Genomic DNA, 15,141 nt, shown 5'->3' on the forward strand with positions numbered 1-15,141 from the left:
TTTTGGGCATAGAAGAATGGAACATTGTATTTGTAATCATTGCAATGACTTGTCAATGTCTGTCGACGGAATTCCATTAACCCCTAACTAAAGGCTTGGCCCAAACTAAAGCCCATAACGCCACAATGAAAATAAAAACTAATAAATTTTAAGAGCTAATGTCAACACGCGTCGTGTAGCACGCACAAATAGCCATAAGACGGACGGACAGACTCCTCCGATATGCCCCTCTGGCAGAGCCCTACCGCCTCTTTTGTCCGAGCCTTGGAGCTGCACACCGCTTGTTCAATGGCCATGACGCCCCAAAGTTGTCGTAGTAAAGTCATTTAGTTGCGTCTTGAGCTTGTTTATTGTTTATTTTATGACTTATGATGCGGTGAGTCGAAGTGGAAGTGGAACTGGAGCTACTGGCGGCAGCCGGTGTGGTTGCGGGTGCAGCTGACGATAGTTGGGTGGCTTGTCAGACTCTCGGTTCGACATTTGTCTCTTTGATTTTGATTTTGATATTTTGATTGGCAGCTGACGAAAAATCAAGAACTGGTTGTTACAGAAAAGCAATAACAAAAACAACAAAAATGTCTGTTATCATAAGTAATTGGCCGTCACTGTCTTGGACCCGAGCTACTGGACCAGCGTCAGCCACAACTCGGAGCTCCAGCTCAATAGTTAGTGAAACCTAAGCCCATAAGCCTCGCATGCGCTAAAAGGCTTACGAGTGGGCCCAATATGGTGCGATGAAGTCATCTGCAGTCAACTAATTGCCATTTGACATTGATTTAGCTGGCCCACGATAAGGCCCAGACATGGCCATTATGTTCCACTATCTATTTCTATCTGCTCCACACACACAAAGGCACATATATTGATACGTACTTACAAAGTTCACTCTTACATCCGGGTGACTACACAGAGAGTGCCACTCGAGAGTAGTGCCCACTCGACAGACTCCTGAAAGTTTGCATAAATCGAATTATTTTGTGGGTTCGTTTGTTGAACCCTTCGTCCATCGATCCGGCTATTGTGGGAAATTAGATTTATTACAACAGAGATGATTACGGCTATTTGAATACACTTGAAAAAAGAGCCAGCTCACCCAAGCAGCCAGAAAACCGACCAACACACTCGCTCAATGAACTTGCGTAAATTTGTGTGAAATACCCCCAAGTGCTTCTCAGGCCTGTTAGAATGTTTACCGCATCGGACCGCTGCTGTACACACTAGACTACAATGGAAGGCAATAATAGCAATATGAACATATATATCAAATATATATCATAAATAATGTCCCAAACTTGTCGAAGCTATCAAGGAATAGCATTAAGAGGCTAGACTACAGCCTTATCTGGCCTTATCTTCTGTAACAGTCTGCGTGTAAGCTTATCTTCCTTAGACGACACGTCATAGCCTAGCTGGCTTACATGGGCTAGACTGGACTCTTCTAGCAAGAGACAAGCTCTTCAAAGTGTCATCAAAAAGGGCTTTCAATGGCCAAGTTTAGATGTTGACTAAACACAAATGTTCGTTTTTGGTTATTGATAAATGTATTCTAATTATTTGAAATTTTGGTTTATATCTAAGGTGAATCAAGATGAAATATTTTCATAACATATGAAAGTATTCTTCAATTAATTTTTCTACGCATGATTGAATTTGAGCTTGAGTTTCAGGAACAATGTTAAGTCCGGACGTCTATTCGCTTTAAGATATTTAATCATCAAATTCAAACGGCAGTCGCATGTTAATCAATTTCTCAGTTTGTCAATCCGGGTAATGTGCAAATCGATTTATGTATATCCATAACTGTACTCCAAATCACTAACTAGGCCTAACGGAATTGTTTTACTTGTTTTGTGCTACTTCATTTTTGGGTATGGTTCATTCATAACTTTGGGTAAGCGACTCACTTCTCGCCGCCAACGGCGAAGGTGGCCAGCAAGTAGAATCCAGACCAGCTGAGGTATTTGACTGGATCGCCGGAGCCTTCAAGATGCGTCTCCAGATACTCGGATCCAATCTTGGTAAGGAAGGCAAGCACGGCCATGCCGCCCATGATGGTGGAGCCCTCGTTGATGGCCAGATAGCAGAGAGAGGTTATGTTGCCCAGCATAGTCAATAGCTTCAATGTATCAATCGCTCCGTCCACCTCCTCGCCCTCGCCCTTGATTAGGCCGACCAGTACAGATATGGCCATAGGCACAATGAACAACCCGTGTCCCAATGCAATGTTGTTACTTTCGCCGCCAAAGAATAGCTCCATATTGACGAGAGGCAAGGGAACAATCTCCATAATGGCATTAGTCGTCTTCTTGGCTTTGTGTGTATTCTCATTTCCAACGAAAATGTCGATCAGCCCTAGCAGACCATGGCAAAAGCCAATCAAGCAGGCAGAGAACGCAAATGGATGTTCCTGCGGCTGCATCGCGTAGCACCCATACCCAGTAACGCCGCACAGAACAGCGTTCAGTACGCCAGAGACAGCTGAATTGTCCGACATCTTTGTGGCTTCTTTTCTTTTGATTCAGACGGGGCAGCTATGCGCTCGAAAAACAGACAAAATGATTTATATAATAACTATGTAGAGATAAACTTCTAATTTAGCACAGCGAAATGATTTACAGCGCGATTTTGTTTAAAAATTTTACACGAAATGCACAATTATTTTAATTTTTTCGTACTTTTCTCTCAATATGTCGACCGAATTGTTAGACCTACTCTGTGATACTGAAACAATCTCGATTTGGTTACGATGCCATATACTATGATTGAATTTGCAAGGGCTCCTTGATAATTTATATATTCAGCAAATGCTCCAAATTCATTTACTATGTTTTTAAAACAACCAGAACTTCATAATATTCAGCTTGGAAAACAACATTTCAAGAACAACGTATAGCTCATTTTCGAATTACTAAAAAGTAAACATATAATAAAGAGATAATTTCGTTTTATTTCCTAAAAATGTGATTTGTTATACCCTGAACTCATTGAATATGAGAAATGAGAGTATAATGGTTTTGATAAAATGTATGTAACAGGCAGAAGGAGGCGTGGCAGACCCCACAGAGTATATATATTTTTGATCAGGACGACGATCTGAGTCGATTTGGCCCTGTCTGTCTGACCGTTTGTCGGCCTGTCCGTATGTTTGAGCGCGTCGAGCTAGAGACTTCAATTTTTTTTTTTTAAATGTCCGTATATGTAGCGCGCATATCGAGTTTATCACTAAAAATCGATAACTCATTCCGGCTTTTTAATATCGGTAAAAAACCCTATCAAAAATCAGTTATAAAATTATATCTCTTACATCTTTAAAGCTAGAGTCTCCAAATTTTAAAAATATATTCATTTCATACAATTTCGATTTTTGTTAAAATTTACCTCACCTCATATTTGTAAAAAACACATTTCAAATACTAGAGACTTAGAATATACATACATTTGAACATTATGATTACGTTCTGAAAGTTTTATTAAGATTATACGTCTAGAAATTAAATTATTCAACAAATAAATTCTCATAATATTGGCAACACTGCAGCGCAACCCAAGCGCATTCGCCTGTGTGTGGCTGTGCAAATTGTTATTGAAATATCATTTGCTCGAAGGGTTCAGGGGATTTCGCAGGGGATTTTGTGTCCTTGAAGCCAATTTTTCCCACTTCTCCTGTAGCCATGTCTTTAAGAAGATATTTAAGATATTGATGCATTGTGCCCTCGGGGGTCTACCTGGCTCCAACATTTTGAAAAGAGGTCAGATCTGGCGGCTGAGGATTTGTTTCCAAAAGTTTTGGGTAACTGCACAGTAGCCAGGACTCGATTATGTGGGCTTTTATTTAGGGTCATGGTCTTAGAACAGCTTAAATGTGTGTTAAATGTGAAACCGAATATTAAAGTGACGCCAAAATTGTGGGCTTTTTCGGCTTATGTATAATTTTGTTAGTTATAATAAATCTACTATATTGAAATATACTTTATCGGAAAGGTAATTTTTCAATCTACAATTAAAATAGAATTTCCACTTTTTAATTTTAACTAATATTACATGTTTTATAGGCGGTTGAAGTTGAAAAATAAAAAAGCCGAATATTTATGTTACTTACTGTATATATATCATTATTATATATATGTAAGCTTTGTGTACATTTACATTTCTCTAATCATATGTTTGTGAGTTTTACATGCATATGTGGGCCACATATCGATGAACACAAATAAATTATCGGGGAGATCAGCTGATAAATAAGAAGATGAAAAAGAGAGATTTGTGATACAAGTGAAGCTAATAAGCTTAATAATCAATTAATCAATATTAAACTACATTAAAAATAATTAGATTAATCTTAAGTTAAAAAAAATAATTATAATAATTAATAATTGAAGTTCAATGGAATGCATAGGAGCATAAACATTTAATTGTTGATTCGCTTATTTTAGGTTAGTAACCATGTGCTATTATCTTTTCGTTGTAATAAAAGAACGCTTATTTTAGATGAATCAAATTGTGTCGTTGCTCCAAGGGAGTACCAACGTATTACAAATCAACAATTAGTACGTTTATGGGAGAATAATACAAACAAAAAAAGCACACTATGGCAAAGCTACAATTTGGGTTTGAATTGGCTGCTGACGAAGATAAAAAATCAAACATTATTCTAATAAAATCTATAACAGACGAAGATGGGAAGAAATACAGCATTCCACAAAATTACCAATCATGCAAAGTTCACCCTGAACTTATGAAGTTACCAGAATTCCGGAACGTCGCAAAATCATTGCAAAAACGGGGACAATTCAGGAATGTGTGTGAAACTAAGTGACGAGATTTTACAGCTATACAGAGATGGAAGTGGTAATATGGTAATCAATAACTATCTGCTACAAGATATTTCGGGCATGGAACAAAGCAAAGCAAACACCTCTGCAGATCAAATAGATACAACTTTATTGAAGCTTCTTGAAAAATTATGTGAAAGAGAAAGTGACTCTATGAAAGATTGTAAAAGCACAAATTTGAATAGATTATGTGACAAATTTGTGCTTGATAGATTTGAAGGTAAAAAAATGAATACAAACCAATGGTTACAGACATATGAAAGTGAGTGTAATAGGTTAGGTATTATCAAAGATGTAGAGAAAATTGAAGCTTTAAGACTATTCTTAGATGAGGCAGCGGAGGAGTGGTTTAACTCTATGTTAATTAAACATACAATAAGCTCTGAGTGGGCAACATGGAAAGAAAATTTTTTACAAACTTTTGCAGATAGAGGTTGGACTTCTGTCACCTATGCGCTGAATTACAAATATATCTCTGGCTCACTTCTGGATTATGCATTAAGAAAAGAACGTTTATTACTGGAAACTGATAAAAATATGAATAATATAACTTTAGTAAATCTAATTGTCCACGGACTTCCAAAATTGATAAGAAATAAAATTGACAGACAAGATGTCACAGTTCCAGTTGCTTTATTTAGTGAACTGAGAAAATTTGAGGACATTCTCGTAACAAAATATGTCAAAGCATATGAAGATAAATCTAAAATATTTAAGACAGAAGTGAAGCCCAAGTTTAAACAACCTTGTAAGATTTGTGAAAGCAGAGGGAATAAAAATAGATATCACCCTGTAGATTTGTGTTGGTTCAACATCAGAGAAAACAAAAGCTCCGAATCAAATAAAAGAATAAACTCAGTATTGGAAATTGACACTACTGCAGATCCAAAAAACTAAATATTCCCCCACTAATTGAAGTTAAAGTAGTACTAAATGGGAAAACTGAATGCAGGGGTATTTATGATCCTGGCTCAAATGTCACACTTATAAACTCTAGTTTAGTGAAGATTAAACATTTGTCAAAAGATAACCATAAAAGTACAATAAAAACAATTAGTGGCAGGGGTAAGACTGACGGTTTGATAGCATTAAATGCAAGAATACTCGGTACGGAAGATAGAATCAATGCGTTTGAATACAACAATATCGATTTCAATTATGATATGATACTGGGATTAGACACTATAAAAAGATTTGGATTGACCCACGACTCAGATTTAAACATCTATTCACTTAAAGAAGAAAAATCGAATGTAGATAATAACAAGTAAGAAGACTCCAGTCGAGACTGCTCGACTAGGAGATACCCTGAACCCTCCAAGCTGATATTCTTATCATTCTGCACTTCTTTTATGCACGCACACATACATACACATGCATCCACCCTCACGCGCCCACGCTCTGCTAACTGCGCAGTAAGCAGCGACTGCGCTTGGGCTGCGCTGCAGTGTGGGCAATAGTATGAGAATTTATTTGATGAATAACTTTTTTTGTAGACATGCAATCTTAATGAAATTTTCAGAGCGTAATCATATGGTCAAAGCACAAGTCTCTAGTATTTCAAATACGTTTTTTACAAATTGGGGACGAAGGGGGCGTGGTATCCAAAATCTGTTGATTACAAAATGTTTGTATTCATCATATATATATACACAGTAAATCTGAAGTCTCTATGTCTAATAGTATTCCAATGAGTCTCAAAAAACAAAATAAATTTTTCGATTATTCTCGATAAAAAAGTTATCGGATGAGTTATCGAAAAAATAAAGCAAACTCGTACTGCGTATGGTATACACGAGTATGCACAACAAATTTCAGCTCTCTAGCTCTTATATCTTCTGAGATCTCGGCGTTCATACGGACAGACGGACGGACGGACGGACGGACGGACGGACGGACGGACGGACGGACGGACGGACGGACAGACGGACAGACGGACAGGGCTATATCGACTCAGCTCATCGTGCTGATCAAGAATATATATACTTTGTCGGGTCTGCATGTTACATACTTTTACACAAAAACATTATACCCTGATTTCCCATTTTCAATGGGTTCAGGGTATAAAAATAAGTTGAAAGATGTCAAAATGACTAAAAATAATAATAATAACAAGAGTCAAAATAACAAAGAAAATAAGATTGAAAATGCATTTGCTAAAATTCAAGTAAATTTCAATGAAGGCATTAATGTAAATGATTTCAATATTAATATTAATCATTTAAATAGTGACCAAAGAAGTAAAATAAATTCCTTGTTAAATAATTATAAACATATTTTTGCCAAAGATATGTATGATGTCGGCAAAGTAAGGAACTACGAAGCGTTTATAGACCTACAGGTGGAAAAATACTGTTACAAAAGACCTTACAGATGTTCGTTAGAAGATAAAGCTGAAATCGAAAAGCAAGTGGCTCAATTATTGAAACTTAACCTAATTGAGGAATCCTATAGTCCATTTGCAGCACCAGTCACATTGGCTTATAAAAGGGATAAAGGGAAGAAGAGTAGACTATGTATTGATTTTAGAGATTTAAATAAACTGATAGTACCTCAATCAAAACCATTCCCTTTAATTGAAGATTTAATGGTTAAGACAGTTGATTGTAAATTTTTCACAACACTTGACATAAACTCAGCCTTCTGGTCCATACCATTGAGAATTCAAGATAGGCCAAGGACTGGATTTGTGACACAAGAAGGTCATTATCAATGGACATGCCTCCCTTTTGGATTAAAAACATCTCCTGCAACATTTCAAAGAATTCTGGTGAATATAATTACAAAGTACAACTTATCAAATTTTGTTGTAAACTACATAGATGATATTATGATATTCTCAAAGACGGGTCTGCGATGATTCCTTCTGCCTGTTACATACATTTTCACAAAAACATTATACTCCGATTTCCCATTTTCAATGGGTTCAGGGTATAAAAATATCTGAAAAGATAAGTTTAATCTTCAAAGATAGCAAATGGACTTTTAAGCAAATTATGAATTAATTTTTTTCAAGCTAGTCTTAACAGTAGCAGACAAAACCTTTCTTGGGAACAAGAGATAGATTGATAGACAGTGAGGACAAAGAATGTGAGAGCGGTAAAAAGAGAATGGGATAGTGCGGAAGTAAGTGAAATACAGTGGAAGAGAGTGGGTGCGCAACAGAGATAGAACAAGTAAGAACGATGCAGTCGGGCGTTACCGACTGCGTAATACTTATTCACACCCCATCAGCAATTAGTAGCCAAGTCTTCATTTTTGGCCAGCTCATAGAACGGTAACCTAAATTTAAAATTTGAATTCTTACGCTAAAAAAGAGGCGTAACTAGGGACACGAAAAAAGTAACGATATTTCTGGTATCGGGTACATTAGGGTGACGATACCGATATTCTGTACTCGATCTTTTGGTTTCGATATTTGTACTTATCAAGTATCTTTAAAGCCATATCGTTTAAAAAAAATACGCGGGACCATGCGAAGCTCGCCAGTAAATTTGCGCGTAATTTGAGACTCCGCTAGTCATTAAACAAAGTTTTAAAAGCGTGTTGTCCTAAATCTATTTTTAAATTAAACAAATTATGTTATGCTCGATATATTTTAGTGCAAAAGAAATTAAAAAAAAAAAAAAACAAACAAACAACTTTTACAAGTTATCTTAATTTAATAAGTTCATCAGTCATAAGTCATGAAACTGACCCGCAGCCATCAACAAGTTCTTCTACAAAGGCTTGACAAATTTATTTTTTTAGGCAATTGTGCGGAGGAGGAATGGAATATACATATAACATGTGTTCATTGTACTAGTAATTGAAAATGTACTTTTACTTTTTAGACCAAAAAACATTAAATATATTTCAGATTTAATAAACATTTCACCCAAATATAAATACCCGATTCCTCGCAACATCGATGCTTTTGTCTCGATATTTTTATGAGTACGATGCTTTTGTATTGATACTCCTTATGAGTACATGATATCGATACTTTGCATTCGATATCGTGTCCCTAGGCGTAACAATTATCTTTAGGACATCGATAAAGGAGATTACTAGTAACCTAACTATCCAAATTTGATTTGGTACGCCCGTAGTAGACGTAGATATATAATTTTTCCACCCATCTTTAAAGAATCGAAAATTTCAGCATTTTAGATTTACAACTTTGGGAGATAAATTTTTATCCGATTTGCCACGCCCCCAATGGGTGGTCGACACGGATCTACATACCATTTAACTTTCGTGAATGAGTATAAAAATAGTGTTAGAGATGGAAATATAGAATAAGAGAAAGAGACATTTGCCTATAAAAGAAAAACAAGTAAGAAGGCTCAAGTCTAGAGTGTTCGACTAGGGCATCTGAGTCCTTTAAGCTGATATTCTTATCATTCTGCACTTATTTAATATTCACATACATCCACACGTACGCATGAGCCCGCGATCTGCTGACTGCGCAGTTGGCAGAGTATTGAGAATTTATTTGTTGAATAATTTCTTTGTAGACATTCAATCTGAATGAAATTTTCAGGGCGTAATCATATGTTGCTTTTCACAGCATCGGCAGCAACAGCAACACGGGTATCAGCGGGGACAGCGGCTGTAATGGCACCTCGAACGTCGGGCTTCCGCCGCTAGCGTCGGAGTCAATGCCTGGACGTTAGGTAACACAAAATAGCCAGACACCAGAAAGTGTGCACTACTTTTTATTTTCGCACAAAAGTATGCTGCACAAGAAATGCTCCCTATTCTGATTGGCTGGCCAACCAAAAACGCGTAGCGGTGAATCGCTCCCACGCGCACTAACACACGCGCAGCTAAAGATTGCTTATCGCGGAGTGTCCGAAATAAGTACTTTTAAGCGCGGGCATCTGGAGTTTTATTGCGGCAATAAAAGTCGAAAATTTTTTGCTTAATGCGCAAACAAAATGGCACGCTCGTTCGCGGCGCCAATCAGAAACAAACTCCAACCGACGATCAACCGGCCGTTGCTCAGTCCCAAACGGTCCATCAAACTTAATAGGCCGGGCCTTTTATACCCCATGCTGGTGCATGGGGTCTGCTTGGCCCTAAAGCAGCGCCTAACCGCCGCTCAAGTCCTGATAACGGCACTATAGCGTGATCTGGCGTGACGCCGAATTCCTGTCAAAGCATGTAGCAGCCTCTCATTGGTCTCTGATGAAGGTTGTGGGAGCGATGCGATCTATTTGCCGAATCTGTAGGCGTAAGAGCGACGGCTTATAGCCCGGTCTCTATTGCTCTTCACAATGTATATACAGGGCTTTCCATTTTCAACTGACCTGTTTTTATAGTCATTCACGAAAGTGAAGTAAGTATATTGGTTTTGTGCCTAACAGTTGGTTTGCTATTGACAAATAACCCAAATTTGTTGCCACTGGTTACTAACTGTGGGCGCAAAATGTCCAATTAATGTCCAGCATCCATGGTGCTCTCAATAAAACATAGATATTCAACTCCTTTGCTTGGGATGCACCCCCAGATTATTACCGAAAGCTTTCTAAACATTTTAGTCTATATTATATTTTTATTCCCGTGGGCTTTCAGGAGCTTGCGCCACAATCTAGTTGGACCATTGATATAATATAGCATCATTTTGGAATCATCGAAAAGTCCATTTTTCTGAGCATAATTCGCTCTGCCCTGGCTGATAATAGACGAGGCCTTCCTGTTGCGGGCTTTAACTCGAGCCATAAGGCAAATATTGTGATGTGCTGGCTACTTTATAACTGTAAAAATGTGTTGGATACGCAAGGTCATAGCCCGGACATAAGCCCCATTGAGAATTTGTGGGCTTATCTGAAAAAGAGGACCGCCAAGAGACATCCAAAGAATAAAACTGAGCTGAAAACTATGGTTTTGGAGGAATGGTAAAATATTCCAGTGAAATATGTCAGAAGCCTGGTACAATCGATGAACAGATACTTGGGAGCCGTCATAGATGTCAACAGTGGCCAAAAAAAGTATTAGTTTTAACTAAAAAGTAGTTAAAACACTATAATGAAGTAATTGTTTTAGTTGTGTAAACACTTTCTTGTCAGCTGATTTTTGTTACTTCTTTTGTTTTTTATTTTCTTTTGTTAATGGAAACATTTTGTTAATTTTTTTTTACTTACTAATATAGTTTATAGTTTAATTTACGTATTTTCATTAAAAATTTTTTAAAAATTAAAATTCTTACTGTTTTTATTTCGCTTCAAAGCAAAAAATTAAACAAATTTCCCTGTGTGTAAACACTTTCTTGTCAAACTGTATACTCGTGTATATCTCCGATTATAAAATTTTTATATTGCTAATGCTCATTTACGATTTCTTTTTTTTTTTTTTGTTTTTTCATTTTTTTTATGACGGTCTACAGGAGTTGACATATAGCTGCCATCATTATGTTATTATTGTATTGTGTTGTTAATATCTGTAAATACTTGTAAATATTTGTAAATTGTAATAGCTAACGTACGTTAGCCGGCGCGCCCAACTGGGCAGAATTAATAGGTAATTAGCGCACAAAGAGCTTTGAAGGTTACCTCATTTGGCTTTAATAAATATTTAATAAAGGATATTACAATATTATTTGGGAAATCGTTAGAGGAGGTTACTGGTAACTTATCTGTGGGAACCAGCGCCGAGATGCTAAACAGCAATCGACGCCTACAAAGCAGAGCCCGTCAACTCTCTCTCTTTATAATCTCTTAATACCTCTCTCTCTATTCAGTTTTAGTTTTTAGCACATTTGTGAGCGAGCGGAAATATATATATATATTATTATTATTATTATTATTTTGAAAATAAAGTGTTTTCATTGAAAGTACCGGGTTATTACATTAACTATCAAAATTTGAAGCTTCTAGCTCTCAAACTGTAGGAGATATAAACTTTTGCGGTTTGATACGCCCCCTTCAGGCGGAGATAAATCCATCATAGCTTGTTGGACTTGGGAGGTCAACCTGCATATATATACCAAAGTTCAGTCATCAATAGTGCCTAAAATATAGGAGAATTTTAAAAATCACTATATCTTCTGGTCCAAGTTGCCACGCCCCTAGTGGGCGTAGATATATAATTTTCCCACCCATCTCTAAAGAATCGAAACATTAGCTTACGTGCAAAATTTCCGCCATTTTAAATTTACAACTTTGAGAGAAACAGTTTTATCCGATTAGCCACACCCTTAATGGGTGAAGATATATCTTGGGTGGTCGACGCGGATCTACATACCGAATTTCATTTAGCTCTTCAACTAACATGATTTTGAATTTTCTGATTTGCCACGCCCCTAATGGGCGGATCCGGAAAATTTTAACACTTTATAAATCGGAGATATACACGAGTATATGTTCCACATTTCAAGTCTCTAGCTTCGATAGCGCCGAAATAGACTGCGTTCATAGGACAGACGGACATTGCACAAAACCAATATACTCATTTCACTTTCGTGAATGAGAATAACAGGCAAAAAAGCTCTAGTCGAGACTCCTCGACTACGAGAGCCCCTGAACCTTTCGAGCAAATGATATTTCAATAATAATTCGCACACACACAGCGGGCTTACTATGGGAACTTAATTGCTTAATAACTTTTCTTTTTAATCTATATGAAACTTGTAGATCATAACATTGAAAAGCTTGCATGTGCCAGAGCACAAGTCTCTACTATTTGAAATACGATATGTTGGTGAAGGGGTGGATGTCGGCGTGTAGGGTAGATTACGACAAATATCGAAATTGTGTAAAATACATATAAGTCTACATTTAAAGTTTTTAGACTTCAGCTCTAAAGGTGTCGGAGATGTAATTAAATAACTAGTTTTCGATAAGGTTTTTAATCAATAACAAAATATCAGGAGAAGGTATCGATTTTTGGAGACAAGCTCTGACGACCTGATCGAGAATATATATGGGGTCTGCCACGCCTCCTTCTGCTTGTTATATACTTTTAATAAAAACCATTATTTCCTGATTTCCCATTGAAAATGGGTTCAGAGTATAGAAAGAAAGAAAATTAACTAAAAGACGATTATTTGAAAATTGGTTGCGCTTTACGTTCACGTTTAGTACTGCAAAACTATATATTTAAAACACAAAAAAATTTAGATTGTGATGGCCATTGGAACTTCCAGGCACATGGTTTTGTCATTTTAGGCATTCCGCTGCCTGGTTTGGTTAGAATCATGTTTCAATTTAGTTAAGAAACAATGTATATGGGCGGTCCGGCACGCTAATAATAACACGATCTCTAACATCATTGAATTCGGAATCATCTAGCTCCGACGTTTGCGTCGCACCCACCTCGACATCGACGTCCGCATCGGCAGCCTCATTATCCACGTTCACAATGATGTCCATATTCACCTGCATAGCCACATCCATATCCATATTGACATTCACGTCCACTCCCTCAGCCTCAGCCTCAGCTACATCGAAATCAAAATCCCCATACTCCCCGCTAAACTCCGATTCATTGTCTTCAGAGCCGGCTATTTGGCGTGCATTTTCCGGAGGTTGATCCCCTGTGCTCGACATATACAGACGCACGTTCTCCTCTGTGTAGTCCACAATGTGGCGGCGCGTTTTGCTCAGATACTGTTTTTGTCGCAAGTATATGGTTAGGATACCCTTCACCCCGATGAAAGTAGCGCCACCAAGCAGTGTCCGATACAGCGGAGGTGACATGTTCCGGTAAATGATATGACCCATTAGCTTGGCAATGCTGGGCAACAGAATGCCACCACAGAAGATGCGAGAGAACTGTACGGGCTCATCGGGCACCGGCAACGGCACCAGTTCTCCGGGACTAGACTGCCGGTTGACCAGTCGATTGACTAGAGGCAAGCTGCTTGCAATGACGCGGCGTTTGTGCCAGAGCCGCAGCACGGCGTCTTCCCAGCGTATGAGACGGCTGAGTATCAGTGCCACTGGGATGAAGGGTAGCCCAATTAGCAGAAAGACTGGGTCACCCTTCTCCATAAGCTCCATGCCGCGTTGCTGGCCGAACACCTGGATGACCGTAATGCCGCCATAGGTGACAGCCGTCCAATAGACGGAACCCAAGAAAGCACTCGCTGCCAAAAACGGACAGCATTGGCGGATGAAGTTCTGCATGCGCTCTAGGACCGTGGCCACGCGGCTCACTTTCGGAAAGATAATGATGTATTCGACGCGACACTGCATGCAGGTGACCTTAGTGCGCGAATTCCCGTTCTGCTTCTCGTCGATCCAGCGATAAAGGCAGCTCTCGTGCACCCACTTAGTACTGCCGCTGCATTGACACGGGTGCAGCCAAGTGGCCATGCGGTTCTCGGCTTCCGTGGCAAAGCATATCCAGCAGGTGCGCTCCGATTCGCGACTCGACGTCATGCCCACAACTGGAACAATGCTTTGACCATTCATGTCTGCAAACTAATCTTCGAAACCCCGAAAAGATTGCGATTGCCAGGCAGAATAAAAAATAAATATTTAAGAGCTACAAAAATAGAGTGTAAAATGTTTGGCAAGGCGTACGATGTTTTTCAGCTTTCACTTAAAAATATGATAAACTCGCTATGCTCCCTACAGCCTACGAAAGTCAATCAGATAAGCAGGTCTAGACCTAGGTAACACACAAAATATAACTTAGCCACGACAAGAACGTTAAGTTATACTATACTTATCTCTAAAAACTAACTATCTATCAATATCAAGAATTTTCAAAAACTAAACAAATATATTCAAACGTCTTTGCTATTACAAAAAAAAGTGACAGTCAGATTTTTAAATCAGGGGTTTTCTGTTTAGATAGCCACAAAGGGACAAAAGATTTGACAAACTACAGTGAAATGTAGGGTTGTCGAATATTTTTATACCCTGAACCCATTGAAAATGGAAAATCAGGCAGAAGGAGGCGTGGCAGACCCCACATTGTATATACATTCTTGGTCAAGGCGACAAGCTGAGTCGATTTGGCCCTGTCCGTCTGTCTGTCCGTCCGTATGTATGAACGCGTCAATCTCAGAAGATATAAGAGGTAGAGACTTTGAAATTTTTGCTAGTTCCGTGTATATCACGCGCATATCAAGGTCATCACTAAAAATCGATAATCGATATTTTATTATCGATTATAAACCTTATCGAAAGCTAGTTATTTAATAATATATCTACTACACCTTTAGAGCTAGAGCTTTTAAATTTTAAATGTAGATTCATGTGCATTTTATATAATTTCGGTTTTTGTTAAAATTTACCCCCGCCCCTAAATTCAGCCCTTCACCCTCACTTTTGTAAAATGCGTATTTCAAGTATTAGAGTCTTGTGCTTTGAAATGT

At 38.1% G+C, this 15,141-nt stretch overlaps 2 protein-coding genes across 2 annotated transcripts; both read right to left on the bottom strand.

Moving 5' to 3' along the window:
• Positions 1–1,692: 1,692 nt before the first annotated feature.
• LOC108655449 (uncharacterized) lies at positions 1,693–2,740 on the bottom strand. Its single transcript, XM_018107163.3, has one exon. The coding sequence runs from the start codon at positions 2,492–2,494 to the stop codon at positions 1,901–1,903; it is 594 nt and encodes a 197-aa protein (XP_017962652.1). The 5' UTR covers positions 2,495–2,740; the 3' UTR covers positions 1,693–1,900.
• Positions 2,741–12,857: 10,117 nt separating this feature from the next.
• LOC108658166 (E3 ubiquitin-protein ligase MARCHF5) lies at positions 12,858–14,469 on the bottom strand. Its single transcript, XM_089264419.1, has one exon. It carries the CDS (start codon positions 14,228–14,230, stop codon positions 13,022–13,024), a length of 1,209 nt encoding a protein of 402 aa, XP_089120545.1. The 5' UTR covers positions 14,231–14,469; the 3' UTR covers positions 12,858–13,021.
• Between the last annotated feature and the right edge of the window lie 672 nt (positions 14,470–15,141).

Source organism: Drosophila navojoa, chromosome X, assembly GCF_054131105.1.
Source record: "Drosophila navojoa isolate 15081-1374.11 chromosome X, UAZ_NAV_1.0, whole genome shotgun sequence".
Classification (NCBI taxonomy): domain Eukaryota; kingdom Metazoa; phylum Arthropoda; class Insecta; order Diptera; family Drosophilidae; genus Drosophila; species Drosophila navojoa.

Bases quoted from the DNA above. Each gene is read 5' to 3' on its own strand.
- LOC108658166 (XM_089264419.1), bottom strand. From the start codon at position 14,230: ATGAATGGTCAAAGCATTGTTCCAGTTGTGGGCATGACGTCGAGTCGC.
- LOC108655449 (XM_018107163.3), bottom strand. From the start codon at position 2,494: ATGTCGGACAATTCAGCTGTCTCTGGCGTACTGAACGCTGTTCTGTGC.